Below are 23,640 nucleotides of genomic sequence, written 5' to 3' on the forward strand. Positions count from 1 at the left end.
TTGCTCTCTCCCTGCCCTTTTCTTTTCTTCTTCTTCTTCTTTTTTTAACCATTCACTTAATCAAAACCTACGAGTGCCTCCTCTGTGCCAGGCACAATGCTCTCGAGTCCTATCTTCAAAGAGCTTACACTCCAGCTTAAATGCTTTGATGACTGTATTTCTTGTTGTAAATGAATAGTTATGGGCTTCCTTCTCGTTTTAAAATTCTTTGTGATTTTGGTTAGAAACTGCATGAAACCCCCTCTGGGCCTGTGGACTCGGGGGCCACCATATTTGCTGCCATGGAGGTTTGTCATGTGTTGCCTCAGCTGGCCAACTGGCTTTTGTCATAACCACAGTGGGAGCCAACAGAGGGTCTTTTTTTTTTTTTTTTAAGATTTTATTTATTTATTTGACAGAGAGAGAGATCACAAGTAGGCAGAGAGAGAGAGGGGAAACTGAGGCTCCCCACTGAGCAGAAAGCCTGATGCGGGGCTCCATCCCAGGACCCTGAGATCATGACCTGAGCCAAAGGCAGAGGCTTAACCCACTGAGACACCCAGGCACCCCCAATAGAGGGTCTCTTAAGTGGTGGAATGACAGGATCAGCATTAGCCTATCTCCGAAAATGGGAAACTTGGAAACAAAACACATTAAAGAAAAAAAAAAAAAGTTGAATCAACCCACAGCAGAACTTGGATTTTAAGTTAATTTCTAACTCGCCTGTAGGCACTGTTGGTCTCAAAGAATCATCTCTGGCCTTGGGGAGTCCCTGCCAGGTAAGCAGTTTCCTGCACATTTGTAATAACTTGCTTTGCTCCCTGCTCTGAGCCTCCTTTCGAGTCAAGACCTGCCAAGGCTTTGGGTTATTCTTCCGGGAGAATTTAAAGTCATTCTTCTGGGGAAAGGTCAACCTCGAGTCAGCTTGGCTTCCAGTTGTGCTCTGAGCTGAGCACTAGTTCTAACACCCAGACTTCTGTCTTGTGAACCTGGTCAAGGAACCAGACCTTTGCCTTGGGGCTCGACAGAGTTTTGACTTCTGACTTGCCCCTGCCAGCTGGCTCTGGGGTGGAGGCCTGCTCTTGAACTCCAGGGGCATCGTAAGGAACCTTCCCTACCTGCTGCCAAGCAGCCACATAACGTTCTGGTAGTTCCAGGGCTAGAAACCCCACTACTCTAGTGGTTGTTATTGACTTTTTTTTTTTTTTTTTTTAAGATCCATGGTATGTGTTAATTGCCAGGGTCCTTCTGAGTCCCCAGTGTCAGCTGGGTCTTTGACAGTCTTTTCCTTGATAATCTACCCCTTCCATCCTCTAGCTCAGCCCCCACCTATTTCAGCCTCACACAGAAAAGGCGATCAGATGTCAGCTCCCTCCCAGCTGTGTGGGCCTGTGTGTACAAGTCCCAACCCACAGTAACACAGAATGTGACATTATTTGGAGATAAGGTCTTCACGGAAGTTATTAGAGTGGACCCTGATATGTCTGGTGTCCTTCAAAACAGGGTTAATTTTCCTTCAAAACAGGGTTAATTTAGGGGCACCTGGGTGGCTTGGTCAGTGAAGCATCTGCCTGCCACTCAGCTCATGATCTCTGAGTCCTGGGATTAAGCCCTGTGTCAGGCTCCCTGCTCAGTGGGAGTCTGCTTCTTTTTTTTAAATTTTTTTTTTTTTAAGATTTTATTTATTTATTTGACAGAGAGAAATCACAAGTAGATGGAGAGGCAGGCAGAGAGAGAGAGAGAGAGGGAAGCAGGCTCCCTGCTGAGCAGAGAGCCCGATGCGGGACTCGATCCCAGGACCCTGAGATCATGACCTGAGCCGAAGGCAGCGGCTTAACCCACTGAGCCACCCAGGCGCCCGGGAGTCTGCTTCTCCTTCTCCCTCTGTTCCTCCCCTGCTCGTGCTCTCTCTCTAATAAAAAATCTTTTTTTTAAAGGGTTAATTTCTTTTTTTTTTTCTTAAGATTTTATTTATGTATTCAACACATAGAGACATAGCGAGAGAGGGAACACAAGCAGGGGGAGTGGGAGGCAGAGGGAGAAACAGGCTTCCTCCTGAGCAGGGAGCCCGATGTGGGGCTCAATTCCAAGACCCTGGGTCATGACCTGAGCTGAGAGCAGACACCCAACGACTGAGCCATCCAGGTGCCCCAAAAAGGGTTAATTTCGACATAAAATGGTTGACAGAGGGAAGATGATGTGAAGATAAGGGAGAATGTCACTTGAGCCTGAAGACAGCCATCTACAAAGGAGAGATCTTTCCCTCACCACCCTCAGAAGGAACCAACACTGTCAACGCCTTGATTTTGAACTTCTAGCTTCCAGAACCGAGATAATACATTTCTGTCACTTATGCCACCAGTTTGTGGTACTTTGGTAAGGCAGCATGAGCACACCAAAGCTATTTCCATGTCCCAGTCTTTCTTTACTTCTTTTTCTGGAAAGAAGTATCTCTTCTTGGGTCTGTGGAACATTTCTCCTCATCTGCTCTTTCTCCTTAACCTTCACATAAGGTCCAGTTTCTCTCATGGTCCTGTTTTCTACCCCCTTCCTAGTTTACCACCCTGTCTTTCTTCTTCATAGTCCCAAGTTTAAGAAAGTAATCTCAGGGGGAAAAAAAAAAAGAAAAAGAAAGTAAGTAATCTTGGGGCGCCTGGGTGGGTCATTCGTTAAGCATCTGCCTTCAGCTTAGGTCACAATCCCAGCCTGCATCGGGCTCCCTGCTCAGTGGGAAGACTGCTTCTCCCTCTTCTGCTCCCCCCGCTCGTGTTCCCTCTCTTGCTGTCTCTGTCAAATAAATAAAAAAAAGAAAGTAATCTCCTCCTTTGCTGCCTCTTCACTTCATAGCCCTTATAATCTGGGTTCCCCCCAAGCCACTCCATTGAAACCACCCTTCTGCCTTAATGTTCTTCCCCTACAGTATTTGAGGACACTGATCGTTCCCTCCTTAGAACTCTGCCTCTGCTTTCTGATCATTCTTCTCTTCCCACCTTTTGAGCTGGGTTCTTTTAGAGGCTTCTGGCCTCTAGCCTGTTTCAGGTTTCAGTTGTAGCTCCCTCTCTCTCTTCTGGGACAACCTCCTTCACCTGCTTGGCTTCAGTTACCACCTATAATCTGACAACTCACAGATCCTTTCCACCTGTCTCCCAAGCTCCAGGCCTGCACGGTGAATTCTAGTATACTAATTGTTTTCTTGTGTATCATCTTCTTTCCCATGAGAATGTGAGTTCCCTGAGAATAGCGCTTTTGGCCTGTTTCGTGCACAACCATTGGCCCAGCACCTGCATTCTGTCTGGATGTCCCTCAAACTCTTCATTTTCCTCTGCCCATCACCCCAGACTTGTTTGGGTTTTTGTATTCCTTAAAGCTGTCTGCAACTAGTTCCTGTGGTCAGAAATCTGAGTGCTATCTTCACCCCCTCCCTCACTTGGCAAATCCATCCCTAATACCTGCCCTGCCTAAGGCTCTCTGAGGTCCACCCCCTCCCTCCCTGCCACACTCTAGTGTGGTCCCTTCTTCAGCTTCTGCCCGAACCATTACTGAGTTCTTCTCTTGAGCCCATTCCCAGCTTGTTCTCCTCACTGACCTAAGGGTGATATCCCCCCTTGAAATATACACATTGGTTTGCTTTTCCCACAAAATTGGGACCACAGTGCAACATCAGTTCTATGTCCATTCTTTCCCCATAATGTAAATCTTGCAAGCATCATCCTGTATGCTCTGGAAGCTTTCTGTAACTTCAACTGTCTACCGCAGCTGGGGGTGAGCCACAATATAGTCTACCATTTCCTTAGTGAGGTTGTTTCTCGGCCTTTTTGTTCTTATAAATAATGCTGTCATTCATCTTTACTGTCCTTCCAAAACGCAAATCTGGCCATGTTACTCTCTCACTTAGAATCTGTCAGTGCCTCCCTGTCATGGAAGGTCAGTGTTATCTGACTCCTTGAGATGGCCCAACAGGCCTTTCATCTGGGACTTGCCTACATCCCTCATGTCCTCACCCTCCTACAAACCAAACTTTAGCTGTTCCATTACTTGCAGCTCCCAAATGTGAGCCACCTGGATTTTTTTGCTTTTGCTTTTATGTAGCATCTTGCCCTTGTCTTCCCAGAGAAGTCTGCTGCTATGTTCAGATCCTAGCGTTCCTTATCTATAATGATGCCCACAGATGATATCCACTAACCCAGAGTGGCCTTCAGGATCCAGGCTGCCAGTCCACTGACATAAGATTTTCAAGATGGTCTAGTCCAGGTTCCAGGTGCCTTCTCAGAGTTTTCAGATCTGCCTGTGGTCAGATGGGAAGGTGGAGCCAAGAGAGTGGGGCCAAGGCTAGGCTGTTCTGCTCTCCTTTCTTGGTGAACTATGGTATTTAGAGTGGCCACGAGCCCTGATGGGATCCACTTGCAGAATACAGTGGCCAGCCATCCTTCCTCCTTCCACTCCTAGGAGTACCTTGTGGCAGTCTAAATGGGATGACCAACTATTACGGCCCATGGGTCAATTGCAGTCCACCATGTTTTGTACCTCCCATGAACTAAGTGATAGTGACATTTTTAAGTGATAGAAAAAAAAATCAAAATAATTGGATTTTGTGACATGTGAAAATATATAAAATTTAAATTTCAGTGTCCATAAATAAAGCTTTATTGGAACACAGTCACTCTCATTTATACATGTCTTTGGCTGCTTTTGTGGTATGATGGAAGAGCTGAGTAGTTGTGACAGATTGATTGGCCCATGAGCCTGAAACATTGACTCTCTGGCCCTTTTCCATTTGCAGAGCCCTGATCTCAAAAGTGGGGCAGTGTGGTCAGGGAGATAGGAGACAGATCGGAAGAGCACTCTGAAAGATGAAATGAGAGGGTTTCAAGAAGAAAGCTGGTCCACAGGGCTTGATGGGGCAGCAAGGACCAAATATATGAAGGCTCAACATGGAGGAGCCCCTCCACCCGCTTTTTGAGAATGACTACGTGGGAGACAGAATCTGATTTAAAAAAAAACTTCACATTTTATTTTACAGAATATGGTCACTTGTTGAGTTGAAGGCATGGAACTTAAGAGCTGTTCCAATACAGCCTGAACAAAAACGCCTCCCCTCCACCCCTGCCCCCAGCACATTTAATGACTGGCTCATCATTGTGTACACAAGACATTTCATTATCAGACCTGAAGATGCTAACAGTGGTAATTTACAAATTCTGAGAAAAGGCCTATATATAGGCAAAGTGTAAGAATTTTTTTTTTTTTTTTTACTAAATTGGTGTAGTGTACCCTTAAAATGACATTCACAAACAGAAGTTAGAAAAAGAGAAGTTAAAATGCACTTATGAATTGTTTTCTTGCTGCCCGAGTTAAACTCATGTCTCCTTTCCTATAGAATGCAAAAAAGACAAGGCAGCTCCACTGGTGTTAAGTTATATAGATCACTAGACGTTAGAAACAGTTTCCTCTGAAGGAGAATGCACTTATGTTTAAGTTAGTAGCACACTTCACATATAACCAACTTAGAGTTAGAAAAGCCACTTTTTTGAAGGCACAGTTTATGTTTCCAGCTCGATTGTGAAAATAAAAATCTGTCTTATAGACCCTATCTGACAGAAGGGTGAATTCACTGGTCTTGTCTGTGCTCTCAAAGCCCAGCCACAGCCAGCTCAGGCCTGGGCACTTCTGAGTGTCTCTATGAGACAGATGTGTCTAGTCTAGAGGACAGAATGTTTTCATTTTGAACGTAATCATCATGTGTAAGGATTCTGGAGGCTCCAGGCTTGCCTCTGCTCTCTGAAAATGCAAACAACTTTGCTCTATCAAGTAGAATCAATAATTGGTCCTTCATGGGCATGGGAGAGGAGGGGGAAGACACAGCAGAAAGAAGCGGCTGGCTAGTGTGTAGCTTGGAGACAGCTCCTCGGTCAGGGCCTTTGGGAAAGAGGGTCTAAACAAGAGTGAATAATGCCTATGTGTCAAGTGTCAAAAGACGCATTTCTAGAAAAGTGGCTGTGCTTTCCTTCTATATGCTTGGGGGAAAAAGGAAAAGGAGGGGCAACTGGGTTTAGTGATCTAAGAAAAGACAGGGAAGGGGTATGATTCCCGCGCTTCAAGTCAGTGAAATCACCACTCTCGTTAGGCAAACAGCAGGTTGTGGAAGAGAACGTCTGGCAGTGGCCTTTGCATGTATAATTGGTTTGAAAAAAAATAAGCTTACATCTGAGGTATGATGACTAATCTACATGAGTCTCTGCTTGATGATGACAGGCAGAAACAGCTATCATGACATACTTGGAAGGTGTTAGGAAAAGATCAGCAACGATGAGGAGTGGAAATGTACACATGGGCTGCTCTCCGGCTTCATGCTTGTCAGCAGCCTTTTTGCTGAAAGCCCTCCAAACTTGTTTTGTTTGGGCTAGGTATAGGTTTAGAAGTTTTCCTTTTACCTGCTAATAGAATAATCACGATGAGCTTATCTGATAAATGCCTAATCTAACTACCTTTGTGTTCTCACGTAACTGGAATATTCATAATGATGGTCACCAGACTCCTCGAGGCTGGAACACTACAGAAAGCTGTACTTGCGGAAGGAAGCTGTCAATTTTGAGCACTGGCACACATCACGGAATAGAACTTCTACAAATAAATTGCTACATAAATACTGATGCATGGTTGCAGCATTTCAGAGACTTCCTTTCCTTTAAGAGACTTTGTTTACAGGCTACAGAACCAAAGTGGTGAAGGTCACATTAACAGCACCATGTTGTCAAGGTGGAAACACGCTGTTGTTTTGCATTTTCTGACCTAACCTATCTTATTAAAATCAGCTCCTTTCACTGTCTTCACAATATTGTAATTAATTTGCTTTTTACAAAGACAAAGGTCTTGTGGCTTCAATTATTCTGCTGGAGGTACCAACACACAGATGTTAATCTCATTTCAGAAATCACTTTTAATGCATCCCACTTAACAAAGAATCACTTAAAAGCATTCATTAAAATTGATTTCTGTAACGAGATGAATGTCTTTGTGTAGAACAAGCTGGGCCAGTTAAAATGATAATGTCTGGGCTTTTTTTTTTTTTTTTAAAGCCAAGTTGTTCTAGATATTCAGCATCATTTGTGGTGTTCCAGTCCTCCAACTGGGGTGGCAGAGAACCAAGAGATGAGTCAAGTCATCTTGGAAGAGGTCGAGAAGAATGGGTGGGAATCCAGACTGGTCAGGAGACCCCAGACATCGAACAAACACTGCCATCGCCAAGGCTGGGTCAAGGTGCTCTCCAAGGGGGCAGGGGAGCACACAGTGGGGGTACTCTCTGTATGATGCTTCATTCCCACAAACTGTAGAGGGGCCCCCCCAATAGGCCAGCTGGGCAGCCTTGAGACACTGGCACATCTAGCCCTAACCTTGAACAGCTACTTAGAGGTGTGAATGCCTGGGGAAGCAGGGCTTACACAATTCCCTGCGCGTTTCCAGTTATCACAATGAGCGGTCCTGATCTGAATGCCTCCTACTATGCCAACGATGGTGGTCAGAAGCGGGGAGGTGACATCTATCAACCAAAGAGCAAATGCGGACATTTTCCATTTCTGAACACTGATCCTTTTCCAGGGTGTTGAGAGAATCACAGTGTGAACCTATTTCTTTTTCTGGGGTTTGAGAGAATCGCAAATGTGCTGTGTGTGTGTGTATGTGTTTTGGGGTGGTGGTGACTGGAAGGCCAAGGTGTGGGAAGGACCACCTCTCATAAGCATAGAAAATGGTGGTCCCAGGATTGAAATTCTGCCCACATCCTTCCACATGCTTGTGAAAGTGAGAAACACAACTGTTCCTCTCATGCCGGAACGCTCCTCAAAGGCCCAAGATACTCAGGGCCAGGCTACTGTGCTCAGACTAAAGCTCTAATCATTCAGTTCAGAGAACGGAGAGGTGATGGCTCTAAAAAAACGTGGGACACACACTTCTTGGAATGACATCTCCTAGGACCCGCTCTATAATTATAACATTTGGAAACACGTATTATGTTACACACTAAAACAATATAAATGAACTTTTGGGGAGTTTGAAAGAAGATCTTTGGGCTCTTCTCATCACAACGGAGTGGAGAGAGCCTTCTCTGTGTTTAAAGTTGCCTAACTTTTCTTTCTGTGCTTTTTATATTGACATCTAACTTGTCCACTTTGGTTGTGAGGCGGTCAAGAATGTCATCTTGCTCCTCGATTTCCATCTGCATTCCCAGGGCTATGTCCTTCAGCCGGCCTAGTCCCATGGATAGCTCATCTGTGGGGGAGGGAAAGGAGACACAGGGCTGAGCCAAGACAAATCAGGAGCTGCTGCTTGTTCCGTGCCTGGTGCTCAGCAACATTCACGTCACCGAGTCCTGTTTCTCTTAAGATGGTAAAACTCCAGGGCTTTGGTTACGTTTTCCAAAATGTGTGCAAGCGAAAAGAAAATTCACTGACTCCATATAAAGTAATATGTGCTTCATGCAAAAGCCACTCCTCCCCCAGATGTCAGCCCAAGACAACCGCTCTTAATACAGTGGGGTTTGTCCTTCCTGTGCTTTAAAAATGCATAGAGTTCTACGTGATTTTTCAGCTGCCTCTGAACATTTTAGAGGGTTACGGCACATTGCAAGATCAGTTAGTACTCAAGAAAAAGAGAAGTTCAGAGGGGTCTGGAAAACATATTCCCTCCCCAGACCCCATGGCAAGTATCTGGTAAGTATGGTAAGTATGCAGGTAACCAATAGCCAGACCCATGGGCCTGCTCTTCAGGAGCAAAAACCCGTCGGCAGGTAGAACTCAATAGTGCCAGCTTTCCATCCTTACATCTCCCACTCCCTAAAGCTAGATCAAGCAGAGATTTGTAGTAGTAAGTGTGAGGATCCCTATTTGGAAACACATCTGGGAGAGACCCAGGAAGCTCCCCGCACCCACATTGCTCCTGCCCTAGGCTCCCTCCTGGAGAAGGCCGTATCCCACCCCTCCTTCCACTCTGCAGGTGGCAAGAGAAATGGGTGCTTTGTCCCTGCCTTGCCACCTAGGGTGCTCTCCCAGAAAATACATGGACTACAGATGTTCCTGCTGGACCCAAATGCTGTGAGGTCTTGTCACCTATGTTATGATAATTCACATTTTCCTATGTCCATTCATTCATTGCTACCACTTCTCAGATCCATGAATACACCCATGCTGTGAATGTCCTGGCACACGACACAACCTGAATCGGGCTGGCACTGTTTCCTCTGCCTACTCTGCAGCCAGGAAGAAGCTGGCCACGGAGATCCCTGCAGTCCAGGGTCCCCATGTCAGAAGGAACAAAGGGCTGAAGGTACTGGGTCCCTTCAAAGATGTTGTCTGAGGCAAGCCCCATTGGGACTGTGGAGCACACAACTTTTGGCAAAGGTTCAGCCCTAGCGATAGGTTATATCACTACTGCCAAAATTCAAGTTCAAATGTGAGGCCTGAGTCCCACGTCTATGCAGGACACATATAGTATGGGGAGGAACCCAGGTCAGTCCCACGGGGTCTGAGTTCAGATTCTGGCCCCCTTCTTAATCCATGCTCCCAGATCATAGCTGAGGGGAATTCCCTTCGAGATGACAGTCCCTTCGAGAGTGACTAGCCATTCTGGTGCCAGCTTCCTTCTGAGCTAATTCTATTTCCCTCATTAAGCTTTCTCACTCTTTGTAATAAATATTTTCCCTTTGTTTCGAAAAGTTTTAAAAATCAACATCACCTCTGTTTTTAAAAGGGGTAACATCTGAAAGGACGTGGTCAGTCCTAGCAGTATGTAAAGGGCACATTGGGCAGAGGTGACATAAAGAGACCTAGGGTCATTGCGGGGGAAGAGATATGCTGGAGGCCCTCTGGGGTCCCCTGATGGGACTCAACCAACTGCAGAGGCAAGCCTTGACTTCACTGATTCTGCCAGGGTGAACTTAGGTAGTGAAGTGTCTTCTCAGGCCTCAAGACAGTGTGTGTGTACGTGTGTGTGGGTGTGCATGTGTACATATATGTGCACATGTAAACAGTGGGGGGGCATGCACAGAGCTGCCTTCTGCCCTTTCACTAGGAGCAGCAGGCTAAGAAAGAGCCAGATGAAAGAGAGAAGAGGAGGCACCTCATAAGCCTTCTTGCAGCTGAATTAAAGATAAAACATTAAGGAAAGAGAGGTCAGAATACACAAATACTTGGCACTAGCACCACAAACTTAAGCAGAATCCAGTCTGTTTTTTTTAAAGTTGTCTTCAGCTCTATGCTTCTTGAATTTACTGACACCTGTGACCTTGCATTCCACAGAGAGTAAAGTCTGTGAGGTCACCCCAGGCCTCAGGGAGTGTGCTGGCCATGGGGACAGAAAAGGATAAGCCATAGGTATACTAAGATTAAAAAAAAAAAAAAGTGTGATAGAGTAAAGCCACCAGACAAGGGAGCTGGTGTCAGAGGGAGACTTGCCCTGGTCCCTGAGATAAAGGCAGGGGTGGGAGGTGCGGGGAGTGTGGTAAGAAGGTAGGAGCGAACTTGTGAAGGGTGGCCAGGCACAGCCTGTGTCAGTGGGCCCTGTGGCTCCAGGGTGCCACGCCAGCCCTTCTCAGCCTGCCACACTGCAGAGGACTGCCTGCCTAGGCTGTAGGCATCACGCTGACTGGTGATGTTCACATGGAGGGCAGCAGTGGTAAGCTGCAGGGGGGGCAAATCATAGTTTTTATTTGACCTTGCTTATGTCTATTCTCTCTGACTGATGTCTCATTTCTATGGAGATCTCTTTTAATGCTCAGAAAGAGAATTCTTTTCCCTGACCGTGTAACTCCATTTCTAGCAAATCTAGGTACAAAATGAGGCCAAGGATGTGCTCACAGGAATGACCAAGGGGTTACGTGCAGGAGCGAACGATGGGAATGACCTGAGTGTCCACGAGCAGGGCGTGGGGCTGCTGACATGGTGTTTTTCAAAGAACTTCGCAGAAAGGAAGTTTAGGGAAGTATTCAAAATATAAATAAAAAAGCAGGGTATGGAAGTGTATGTACTGACAGAGGTATGTGAATAACAGAAGTAATAACACCAAATCAGAGACTACCGTTGGAAAATGGGATTCCAGGTGATTCTTTCCTCATAGCATTTACCTAACTTCATAGTTTTCTGTGATGAATCTGGTTACTCAGACACAAAGGCTAAATGTTGTTAAAAAGAAAGAATATGGATTTGCCTAACAGGCTATCATGCTATTTGCTCCGGGCTGCTGGAACGGCCACTGCTCTGGGCAAACCACAGAAGGGGCCTGCAGGATCCCTCCTGGGGAGAGAAAGGAGGAGGAAGTCTGTGCACAATGTGCATTGTCATCAGCCTTAGTGTTGTTTCCCTCCTTTAGAGCAGGGAAAATTTAACCCTTGGGTCTTACCCCCTTTGCCATCTCCCAATAGGGCTGGGAGACTGACTCCGACCCAGGTCACTGTGGGGAAGGTTCCCGTTCATGGGGTGAAGGTCAGAGGATGTAGCACATCTCAGATGCCACCTAGAATGAACCCACGGACACCACTCCCGTGCCTGCTTCTACTGCCCACACATACTCTCCAGCCCCGCACTTGAACTTCAAGTAACTAGCTTCTCTCTCGCTGTTCAAAAATGAATCAGAGAGTTTGCCTGCTAGGCCAGGGTACAGAGATGCAAACCTGAAATAGCCCTGGGTTCCCTGGAATTTACAGTGTGGTCAGAAGCCATCAGATAAACCAGCAGGTACATGACTCCAACAGGTTAAAGCCAGGCCCATAGCTGGAGGAGCCAGCCTTCAAACAGTAGGGAGGAAGGACACTCCAGGCAGAGGTGGGCAGGCCTTTCTGGAAAGCACTCAGAGCCACATGTGATGAGGGCAGGAGGGGTAGAGAGGTAGGCGGGGCCAGAGGACAGAGGACGGGCAAGGGCCCTGGGAACACAAGGAACCCAGCTCTGCGGCCCGTGTCTGCTGCAGTGACTACGTGAGTGTGCAGCACTTACCGGGTCAGGCCGTTCCCTATGGGATATTTGGGGTTGCTCATCTAACCCTCTCCCCCATCCTCAGAGGCAGGCTCTGTTCCTGGGCCCCATTCACAGAGAGATAATGGGGCTCTCACTGCCACACTGTGTGGCCCCGCAGGGTCTCCTGGTCCCTGCTGCTGTCACAGCACAGATGAAAGGTGGGGAAGGACAGACGTGCACAGATTCCGGAGGGAGAGAGAGAGAGAAGGGTGAGATGGCCGTGACCATACTGGATTTGACATGTGGGGAGGGAGACGCAGACACCAACCATGGTTTGGTCCTGGGAAACCACTGGCTACTGGTATACTGGCTGGGCCTGGCACCAGCTGTTGGGAGCACAAGGGTCCAGAGTAAGGGACCTGCAGAGGCTGGCGGAGCTTCAGTCTTACCTAGATTATTGTCCATCTTCTGGTGACAGGCTCGAAGGTGTGGGTTCTTCGGGTAAGCCTCGCTGCTCACGGCAGGACCCGCTCCTCCAGTGATGGCATCTGAGTTTGGAAAGAAACACCAGGAGAATGGTTAACGATGTCTCTCGAAACGCTGCTTCACAAAATTCATCTTAATCTGGAAAATGGTGGGGAAGGAATGAGGCGGTTAGTTGTGAGGCCATCCAAAGAGATGAGTGCAGGGATGGACAATGTGCAGGAGGGAGGAGCACTGGGCAGGCTTGTAAGGGAGGGAGAGGGGGTCGAAGACCCTCAGCTGGCGGGTCAGCCGGACCTTGGCCACATGCTGGGCAAAGAGACAGGGACTCATTTGAATGATGATGTGGTTGTGGAACTACAACGAGGCACAACGACATGGGGCTGTGAACAAGGTCTACAAGGCAAGGTTTAAAAATCAAACTAATTATTCATGTTTCAAAAAAACCCAAGCGGGATCTGAGGTTTTTTTGTTAAATTTGTTTTCTTATTTTTATTTTTTAAAGATTTTATTTATTTATTTGACAGAGAGCACAAGTAGACAGAGAGGCAGGCAGAGAGAGGAGGAAGCAGGCTCCCTGCTGAGCAGAGGCTTAACCCACTGAGCCACCCAGGCACGACCATACTTTCAAATTCAAATTCAATGAATTAACATATAATATATTACTTGTTTCAGGGGTACAGGTCTGTGATTCCTCAGTCTTTTTTTTTTTTTTTTTAAAGATTTTATTTATTTATTTGACAGACAGAGATCACAAGTAGGCGGAGAAGCAGGCAGAGAGAGGGGAGGAAGCGGGCTCCCTGCTGAGCAGAGAGCCCGATGCGGGGGCTTGACCCCAGGACCCTGGGATCACGACCTGAGCCGAAGGCAGAGGCTTCAACCCACTGAGCCACCCAGGCACCCCTGTGATTCCTCAGTCTTATATAACACCTGGTGCTCATTATAACACTTGCTCTCCCCAATGCCCATCACCCATTGACCCCATCCTTCCACCGCTCTCCCCTCCAGCAACCCTCCGTTTGTTTCCTATGATTACAGTCTCTTATGGTATGTCTCCCTCTCTGATATCATCTTATTTCATTTTTTCCTCTCTTCCCCTGTGCTCCTCTTGCCTTACTTCTTAAATTCCACGTATCAGTGGGAGCAGATGATGATTGCCTTTTTGTAGAAAGCAAAAAACTTTAAACGATCACTGATGTAAAAATAGAACTGCACAGATCTTATTTATTCCTTTCTTCAAATGCACACTTCAGTTCTTTCAAAGTGAAAGAACCTCAATCTTACCTAAAAAAGTTTCAACTGACAGAAACTAATAAGCAAATTATTGATTATAAAAAGTATCAAAAATCAAAATCAATTGGAATTGATTTTGGAAACCGAAGCGGGATTTGTTTTGGAAACAGGATCGTGGATGACTTTCTCTTCTAGAAATGTATTTACATGCTGCTTTCTGCTTCAAATACAACAAGCAAGGAAAGAAGAAATGCTAATAATGCACGTTTGCCTCAAATCTTCCTTGAACTAGTTTCTAAACGCACACAGAAAAGCCCTATCATTCCCAGTTTCCATCTTTGGGGGAACTTCTCTTTCCAGACTTGGTGGATTTCCTCAGGCACAGCCTACTGAAACCATTCCACACACACAATTTCAGTTTTTTGGGTTTTTTGAAGGCTCTTCAGTTACTACACACTGTACAAATTAAAACTCCTTTTAATTCCTTAAATTCGTGTCTTTTTGGGTATAGGCTTCCTACTCTACTTCCTCAGGCTCCGCTGAGCTCAGACTTTCTCTGGCCCTCACATATTTTAGTTGTCCCTCATGTCCTCCCATGGCTTTCGCCTTTCCAGATTGAACTGCGGTGATATCCCTCTTTCCTGACCGCCGGCTCTTCCTCCATCAGGGTCTCTCCTTAGTCGTGTCAACCATGAGAGCGGTGGGTTCTGGAGCATCGAGAGTGTATCCTGCTTTCCTCAAAGGGAGCATAGGAAGCATTTGATTCCTGGCACCGAATAATGTGCCTGGCCTTCCAGGGGTCTGCAGGGACTTCCGTGGGGCCGAAGTTCCTTTCCAGATAAAGGGTATTTCTGAGCTTATTGTTTGATAACAAGAGGATGACACCACACACAACCGACTTTGCACACCTTGTTCATGCTGCTGCTTCTCTGGCCCCTCGGGCTCTGGGGCTACACGAGTCTCCCGCTGCTGTGAGGCAACTATCACAGACTTATTCTTCTGTTCCGGGGCCCAGGAACTTAGGACAGAGCATACTGGCCTAGAGTCGAGGCATCAACAGAGTTGTGTTCCTCCCGGAAGCTGATTCCTAGCCTTTCCCAGTTTCCAGAAACTGCCCGTGTTCCTCAGCAGGTGGTCCCTGCCTGTGTTTTCCAAGTCAACAGTGGAGCATCTTCCAAATTTTGACCATCTCTCCTTGGCTTCACTTTCCACTTACAAAGGGGCCTTTGTGATCACACTGGGCCCAGCTGGTTAACTCAGGATAGTTTCTCCATCTCAAGATCAGCTGGTTAGCAACTGTAATTCCCCCCCTGCCACAGAACTCAATATACTCATTGGGTCTGGGGAATGACAGGTCATTTTTGGGAGGCTCTATCCCTGACCACAGAGGTTTTCCAGCCGTTATTGTTTCACTGCTGGAAGAGTTCAGAGATTCACAGGGCAGGAACTAACAGTGGGCAGGCTCCTTTCCAACAGGACACAGGCTCCCACTTCCTTATTCCATCCGCCACGGGGTGAGGGATGAGCTGTGCCATTAACACACACATCCTCCAGCTCCCTGGGAGTGGCACTGGGTCCCTGACACCCTTTAGCCACGACAGTAGCTGGAGTCCCTGCTGCCCCCCAGTGCTCCACCCCAGGGCCAACCTGGAATCCAAGTATGGTGGAGCATAGGTCCCCACTGACCTGAGTCATTCAGCTTCCTGAGGTTTGGGTGGCTGGCCTGGTACTGGGCCTCCTGTGCTTTACTGGTACTTATGGCTTCTTTCAATCTGTGGATAGAAGTTAAGAAAAGAGAACATTTAGAAAGAGGAAACACCTATGACAACTCAGTCCGTCTTTTCAAGCAATGCCCATGGGCAAAAAGCAAATGCCTCCTCTGACCAAAGCAGGGATATTCCTCAGTGGCTCCTGGGAGTCCGGCCCGCAGCCCGGGGAACTTCTGAGACACCTACTTTAGAAGAGCAGCAGCTGGTTCAGCGGCCCTCCTTCAGGAAAAGGAGTCTCCCAGGACCAGGGGAAGAGAAGCACATAACAAATCTGATTTTGTACAGTCACAGGCCGAGAACTGCCTTTATAGTGACCACTGGCAACTGACTGGATGATAGAAAGACTAACTCTGAATCTCCGTCAATAATTGTTTTCTTCTCATTAGGAGACCTATGTTACAAAAAATTGTACTCGATTATTCCTCTTTTCATTTTTTAAAAATGTCATCATTAAACCTTTGTTTTTTTCTTGTTTAAATAAGTCCCTACAAAACAACTCTGATTTTGTTTCCTGGGTCAAAAGCTTAGTCTGCCCACCCCTGTGACAGACAGGGACTTCTCTAGGTAACTCAGGAGATGCTCAGACTGGTCCTGACTCTCCGTGCATCCCTGCAGGCCTGGCAGGGGCTCCTCCGGCCCCCAGAAGCTGGGCCTTATGGCATAGTCTGCTCTTTTCTACCCTGCCGACTGGTGCCTTGGCCACTTATTGGCCAAGCTGGAAACCAATCATTGTCCATGTCTGCCCTCTCTCTGCACAGCTCCACTCCCAGTAAGCCATACAAACATCCTCTCAATCTCCCTGCAGATCCCCAAAATCCAGCCCCTCCTTCTGCCTTGCTTCTTTATCTTTACATGGGTGAGCGCCTGCCTCTCCAATCCTTACCCAAATGTGCCAGGCATCTTTCTAACATCCACTGCATGAACCTCTCCAATTAAAGTCTTTGTTTTTTTTTTTTATTTTTTGAAAGATTTAAGATTTTTTTTTTCTTTAAATTTGAGAAAGCGAGAGAGGGAACATGACAAGGGAGAAGGTCAGAGAGAGAAGCAGACTCCCCATGGAGCTGGAAGCCCGATATGGAACTCAATCCCAGGACTCTGGGATCATGACCTGAGCCGAATGCAGTCGCTTAACCAACTGAGCTACCCAGGCACCCAAGAGATTTATTTGAGAGAGAGAGGGAGGAGAGAATGTGCATGTATACGAGTGCAAGTGGGAGGTGGGTTGGGGAGGGGCAGAGGGAAAGAAACTTCAAGCAGACTCCCTGAGAGCAGACCCTGATGTGGCAGTCCATCCATATCCTGTGAGATAATGACTTGAGTCAAATCCAAGAGTCAGATGCTAAACTCATGAGTTTATTTACTCATGAACTACACAGGCACCCCACTCTGGTTAAAGTCTTTTTAAAAAATTTTTGGGGTGCCTGGGTGGCTCAGTGGGTTAGAGTCTCTGCCTTTGGCTTGGGTCATGATCTCAGGGTCCTGGGATCAAACCCCACATTGGGTTCTCTGCTCAGCAGGGAGCCTGCTTCCCTTCCTCTCTCTCTGCCTGCCTCTCTGCCTACTTGTGATCTCTCTCTGTCAAATAAATTATTAAAATCTTTAAAAAAAATTAAAAAAAAGATTTTATTAATTTATTTGAGAGAGAGACAGAGAGAGAAAGAGAGCACAGCCGGGTGGGGGGTTGGGTGGGGGCCAAGATAGAGGGAGCAGAACTCCTGCTGAGCACGGAGGCCAACTCGGGCCTGATCCCAGGACCCTGGGATCATGACATGAGCTGAAGGCAGATGCTCAACCAACTGAGCCACCCAGGCGCCCCTGGTTAAAGCCTTTAATGTCTCCCCACTGGTGTAAGCATGCACCCCATGAGGCTAAAGGTGTCCCTGATTACAACCTTTAATGTCTCCCCACTGATGTAAGCCTGGACCCCATCAGGCTAAAGGCATTGTAGGCCCCCAGTGCTCCAGCAATGTGTAAAACAGAACAGAGCCTCCTACAATCTGAGGAGGTGACTCTTGGTTTCAGCTCAGGTCATGATCCCAGGGTCCCGGGACGAGCCCTGCACAAGGCTCCACGCTCAACATGGAGTCTGCTCGATATTCTCTCTCTGTCTCCCTTTGCCTCTCACACTCATGTTGTCTCTCTCTCCCTCTAAAATAAATAAATAGTATCTTAAAAAAAAAAAAAAAAAGGCAGTAGCGACTAGAGGTCTAGTACACACTGCTAGTTTCCCTGAGCACAACTGTGAGCCCCATGTGCTGCCAGGCCAGTGGAAGCAGCAGGTGTTTGCAGCTAAGCACACCTGGCCATCATCCAGACTACATACCCCAAAGCTGACTTTTTTCCTTTGTGCCCAAATGTATATGGTAGTAATACGTAAATGACAAAAATTTGGCTTCTTTGTCAAAGATGGCAAAAAAGCCAATTCTAGGGAGAGTGACAGAAATGGTTAAGGAAGAGAACTAAAAGAAGAGTGGTGGCTCTTGGTCAGCAACCGAGTCTTGAATAAGTCAGAGTGTTTCAAATTTAGGGAGTGGTTAAATCTATGATCTGAAGGGACATCTCCGTGAGTTTTATTATTTTTATTTTAGTATTTTTTAAAGATTTTATTAATTTATTTGACAGAGAGAGATCACAAGTAGGCAGAGAGGCAGGCAGAGAGAGAGAAAGGGAAGCAGTCTCCCCAGTGAGCAGAGAGCCCGATGTGGGACTTGATCCCAGGACCCTGAGATCATGACCTGAGCCAAAGGCAGTGGCTTAACCCACTGAGCCACCCAGGCGCCCCATTTTTTTTATTTTAGTATTTTTTAAAAGATTTCGTTTATTTACTCACAAGAGATAGAAACAAAGAGAGAGGCAGAAGGAGAAGCAGGCTTCCTGCAGAGCAGGGACCCTAAACCAGGACTTGATCCAGGACCCTAGGATCACGACCCCAGATAAAGACAGATGCTTAAATGACTGAGCCACCCAGGCATCCCTCTCCATGAGCTTTATTTATTTATTTTTTAAAAAGATTTTATTTATTTATTTGACAGAGAGAGAGATCACAAATAGGCAGAGAGACAGACAGAGAGAGAGATGAGGAGAAGCAGGCTCCCTGCTGAGCAGAGAGCCCCATGCGGGACTCGATCCCAGGCCCCTGGGATCATGACCTGAGCCGAAGGTAGAGGCTCAACCCACTGAGCCACCCAGGCGCCCCTCCATGAGCTTTAAATGCAAATGGGAACCAGCAGCTTATGAAGCTTTGTCAGCAAATCCAAAAATGGCTTACCAAGAAACAAAACTTCAGAGAAGGCTGAAGGGTTTGTGTAACAAGGATAGACACAGGATACATAGGATTTTTTTCTTTGTTTGATTAAGAGGAACTTATTTTAAAAGCTTTTATATCAGAATATCGCTGTATTTATGGAGTAGGATTTTGACAGGATTATAAAGATTTACTCATTTTATAGAAGTCATTACACTTTACAGTGATTTTTGCAAGAGTAAGGATTTAGGAGCTCACAGATGGCTTTGCAGGCCACTCCTCCATGTCAAAGAGTTTGCTGGGGTCCCATTTTAGAAATAGCCAATGCCTTTCACTTGTCCCAGCTTCTTCTGTGCTTTGACTGCTACTCGCCTGCCACCTTCCCCTCCTTTAATTGGCAGGACCCCATGTAATCCTAACTCCACTTGAGAGGTCGGCGCCTTGGTTCCCAGGGCAAAGCCCCACCTCCTCAGGATCTCTGCTGCATTTACCAAGAGATAGGAAGAACGCTCCAGCTGACTGGGACTGATCTAGAGGCAGAAGGCTAGGCGGGGGCAAGTGACATCAGGCACCAAGAGGCCCACCTCGCTGAAGCTGGTCCGGCTCCTTCACTCCTGGGACACCTTTGTTAAAAAAGGCCTTGAGTTTTCAAGATGCTTCCCCCCAAAAGTAAGGTGCCCTGGGAGCCCCAGGACTTGAAAGACTTTTAAAGGATGACCAGGGTTGGGTGGGTGGGGGCGGGGTACAGCACTAGCCCCAAGAAGCCTTTGGGAAGGGATATGTGGGACACAGGAAAGTGCCAACCAAGGGCTGTCTCTGCTGCTGAGTTCATGTGATGTAGATGTCTTAATCCAAGGTGACAACAGACATCTCAACTTCCCCTAACATATAAAAACCCAAAAAGGGGGACACAAAACATCCTTCCAATTTATAAATGGCAAATCAAACCAAACCACAAAAAAACATAAAACCCAAACAAACAAACAAACAAACAAAACCTGACCAAATGAACAACCCCAGAAACTACCCCAGTTGGGGGAAAAAGGTGACAGGTATCTGAAATCAGAGCCAAGCTGGAAAATCAGGGATGGATAGTGATTATGACTGAGCCACAAAACCAATCAACGCTCCTAACTTTGGCTAGCGTATCCGCAGGGAATAGCCCCCAGGCCCAAACAACTGCCCGTTCCCCTTCTGCAGTTTCCTCTCCGTAAATACCAATGATCCACCTGCCTGGTCTTTCTGCTACACCCTCAGTTCCTTCACCTGCACTTGTTTCTCCCCAGAGCCACTGTGAGCTGGAAACAAGTTTCCCAATTTCTTCCCTCCCACATCCTGGGTCCTAATCCAGGTGGCCACAGGTAAGCAGTCACCTGTTGAGTGGAAATGTCAACACATACTTAAGATGTGTGCACTTTACATCAGTTACGAACTTAAAAAAATGCCTCTTAAAAATTGTTCTAGGGGAGCCTGGGTGGCTCAGCTGGTTGAATGTCTGTCTTCGGCTTAGGTCATGATCCTAGGGTGCTGGGATCAAGTGCTGCATTGAGCTCTCTGCTTAGCAGGGAGTCTGCTTCTCCTTCTCTCTCTGCCTGCTGCTCTGCCTACCTGTAAGCCCTCTCTCTCTCTGCCAAATAAATAAATAAAACCTTAAAAAAAATTGTTCTGTGTTCCAGATTTAGAAAATAAAAGATAAACAGAGAGGCCTGTGTAGTAACATTATATCAGACCTTTCTCTGGGTTAAATGAAGTAGGTTACAAAACCAAATGAACACTGTGATTGCAGCTATGAAAACACTGAGTAAGGGGGGGAAACTAAGTTTTGAGTTTTTGTACTTTGGTAAGTAAGATGTAGATTTTCTATAATATGGTTATATTATTTTTATTTTTTAAAGATTTTATTTATTTATTTGATAGAGAGTGAGAGAAAGCACGAGAGGGGAGAAGGTCAGAGGGAGAAGCAGACTCCCCATGGAGCTGGGAGCCCGATGCAGGACTCAATCCTAGGACGCTGGGATCATGACCTGAGCCAAAGGCAGTCGCCCAACCAACCGAGCCACCCAGGTGTCTGACTGTATTATTTTTACAATAAAAGATAAATACAATGAATGGTCTGAGATATGAACAGTAATCTACTTTAGCAGAAACTTGACTCTTTTATCCTTGTACACTTCTGAGAAAAATAATCACTTATTTTAAAATGAAAGTTAAGGGGTGCCTGGATGGCTCAGTGGTTTGGGCCTCTGCCTTCAGCTCGGGTCGTGATCTCGGAGTCCTGGGATCGAGCCCCGCGTTGGGCTCTCTGCTCAGTGGGGAGCCTGCTTCTCCCTCTCTCTGCCTGCCTCTCTGCCTGCTTGTGATCTCTCTCTGTCTATCAAATAAATGGATGAAAATCTTTGGGGGAAAAAAAAAATGAAAGTTAATGGCCAGATTGCATTAGATGTAGAAATGTTGGATATAAAGACTTTTTATTTATTTATTTATTTTTTAAAATTTTATTTATTTATTTGACAGAGAGAGATCACAAGCAGGCAGAGAGGCAGGCAGAGAGAGAGGAGGAAGCAGGCTCCCTGCTGAGCAGAGAGCCCGATGCGGGGCTCGATCCCAGGACCCTGGGATCATGACCCAAGCTGAAGGCAGCGGCTTAACCCACTGAGCCACCCAGGCGCCCCGGATATAAAGACTTTTTAAAAAAATATTTTATTTTTAAATTTTTTATATTTTTAAAGATTTTATTTATTTATTTGACAGAGATCACAAGTAGGCAGAGAGGCAGGCAGAGAGAAAGGGGGAAACAGGCTCCGTACTGAGCAGAGAGCCTGATGCGGGGCTCGATCCCAGGACCCTGAGATCATGATCTGAGCCAAAGGCAGAGGCTTAACCCACTGAGCCACCCAGGTGCCCCAAGACTTTTTTTTAAAGACTTTTATTTATTTGAGCAAGCGAGCGAGAGATTGAGCGTGAGTGAGAGCGCACATGGAAGGGGATCAGCAGAGGGAGAGGGGGAAGCAGCCTCCCTGCTAAGCACGGAGCCTAATGCAGGGCTCAATCTGACAACCCTGGGATCGTGACCTGAGCTGAAGGCAGATGCTCAACCAGCTGAGCCACCCAGGCAGCCCAGATATAAAGACTTTTTAAAGAATTTTTAAGATTCTGTGAAGGGAGGAACATTTATACTGATTAAGCTTTCTGAGATGAATATTCTTTCAAATAATAATTACTGGAGCAGTAATTTAATTTTTTGGAGACCCTACTTATTCAATCAAATGAACAGCATCAGGAGCACTGAAAAAATGTCTCTTGTTTCAAAATGTGTGAGGATGAATCCCTTCCAATGAGTAACTTACGCAGATCTTGGGTCCCTTTAAGGCACTAGAAGTGGCTTCAAAGTCTTGACCATTTGCATTAAGCCCCGTTTTCAGCTATTTCATTTCTGGATGGCTGAAGACCCACTCACCTACTATTGGCCTGGGAGGTGAGGGGGCCATTCTGTTCGGGTGGAGTCTCTGCTGGTTTCGATTTGAAGTAATTGACGAATCCCCCAAACATGCTCTTAATGCTGTTAATGTGCTTCTGGCTGGTCTTCAAATCCTGATCCATCTTGTCCACCATCCTCTCTGTGCGTTCTAAGACGCCTCGCTGACGATCGAGTTCCTGGGGAAAATGAGAGGTGATGGTGTTACACCATTTTGTAACTTTCCCCTCTCCAGGGGACACACAGCAGGCTTGTCATGAGCCCTCAGAGAACACATATGGGGAGAGATGCTGCCATCTTCCTCTGCCCTTCCTCTTCCCCGTCCTGCCTCTACTGGCTTTCTTTCGTATTTGCTCTCAAGTTCTTCTCCCTCATGCCCACAAGAGGCTGGCTCAGAGGACCATGGTAAGATGCGCAGGGCCTGGACTGGCAGCACATCCTCTAGCTCTTCCCCTTTCCTGGCCCCTGTGCACCTTACAGGCTTTGACCTGGCACTGCCCCCATGGACTCTGGCTCTTGTACTCCCCCTTTTCAGATATGGGATTTCTGTTGGGTCACTAGATCCACCTGGCCCTGGTCACACCTTCAAATTATTTCACAGGCTAGGTCCTGGGTCATTTCTGGGCCCTGTTAATATCTGATTCCAACTCACTCACAGTTTCACCTTTAAAACCTGTAACAGGAAGGTGATTCTGTCCTGGGCCTTTGTGTACGCCACTCTGTGCTTGTAATAATCCTTGCCCAGATAATTGTACAGCTCTGTTCCTCATTCAATTCAGGTCTCTGCTCAGAGGCCACCTCCTCAGAGAAATCTTCCCTGAATACCTTCTCTAAAAGAGAACTTTGGGGCACCTGCGTGGCTTCATTTGTTAAGTGTCTGCCTTCAGCTCAGGTCATGATCCCAGGGTCCTGGGAGCAAACTCTGCGTTGGGCTCCCTGTTCAGTGGAGAGCCTGCTTCTCCCTCTGCCCCTACCCCTGTTCACGTTCTCTCTCTCAAATAAATAAATAAAATCTTAAAAAAAAAAAAAAAAAAAAAAAAGGAAAAGAAAAAGAAAAAAAAAGTAGAGCTGAGAGTTCTGAAGGTGGATGTGAATGCACCACCATAGTAACATTAAAACCTTCCTTTGTGCCAAACTTGCTTGGGTCCCTATCTCGGGCCATTCCAGCCGTGTTCCTTTTCCGTGATCCACCTTTCCATCCTGGAGACTCTCAAGCTTTCCCTGTTTTACTTCATGAGGCCATCCCTGCCCTCTACCACCTTTTCATTCTTCCAACCCTGCATCTGTCTGTGGCTCAGCAGTTATGTTGCCCATAGCAGATAATAGTTAGAGATTTCTCTCTCAATACTGTAAAACAGAATCACAAACAAGTTTTAAATAAAGGCCTCTGACAACTGAAGAATAAAAACAAAAATATACACAATGGGTTTATTAGAGCCCATTTCAGTTAAAAAAGCATTAGTAGAAAGGTTTTATTATTTATTTATTTATTTATTTATTTATTGTTTTTTAAAG

General features: G+C 46.5%; 1 protein-coding gene and 1 long non-coding RNA gene across 2 annotated transcripts in view; one reads left to right on the top strand and one right to left on the bottom strand.

The window, feature by feature from the left end:
* LOC309847482 lies at positions 1 to 6,157 on the top strand. The gene is made up of 2 exons (XR_014302448.1): positions 1 to 758; positions 2,167 to 6,157. It is a non-coding gene; the product is annotated as an uncharacterized lncRNA (long non-coding RNA).
* SNAP29 (synaptosome associated protein 29) overlaps positions 4,963 to 23,640 on the bottom strand; it is a 25,230-nt gene continuing 6,552 nt past the window's right edge. The window contains exons 2-5 of the mRNA XM_082697746.1: positions 22,108 to 22,304; positions 15,324 to 15,409; positions 12,371 to 12,469; positions 4,963 to 8,244 (exon numbers count right to left, since the gene is read on the bottom strand). Of these exons, the coding sequence (XP_082553872.1) occupies positions 8,087 to 8,244; positions 12,371 to 12,469; positions 15,324 to 15,409; positions 22,108 to 22,304 (540 nt within the window). The 3' untranslated portion in view covers positions 4,963 to 8,086. The remainder of the gene's footprint in view (positions 8,245 to 12,370; positions 12,470 to 15,323; positions 15,410 to 22,107; positions 22,305 to 23,640) is intronic.

The sequence above is a fragment of the Mustela nivalis genome (genome assembly GCF_964662115.1).
Source record: "Mustela nivalis genome assembly, chromosome: 14".
NCBI lineage: Eukaryota > Metazoa > Chordata > Mammalia > Carnivora > Mustelidae > Mustela > Mustela nivalis.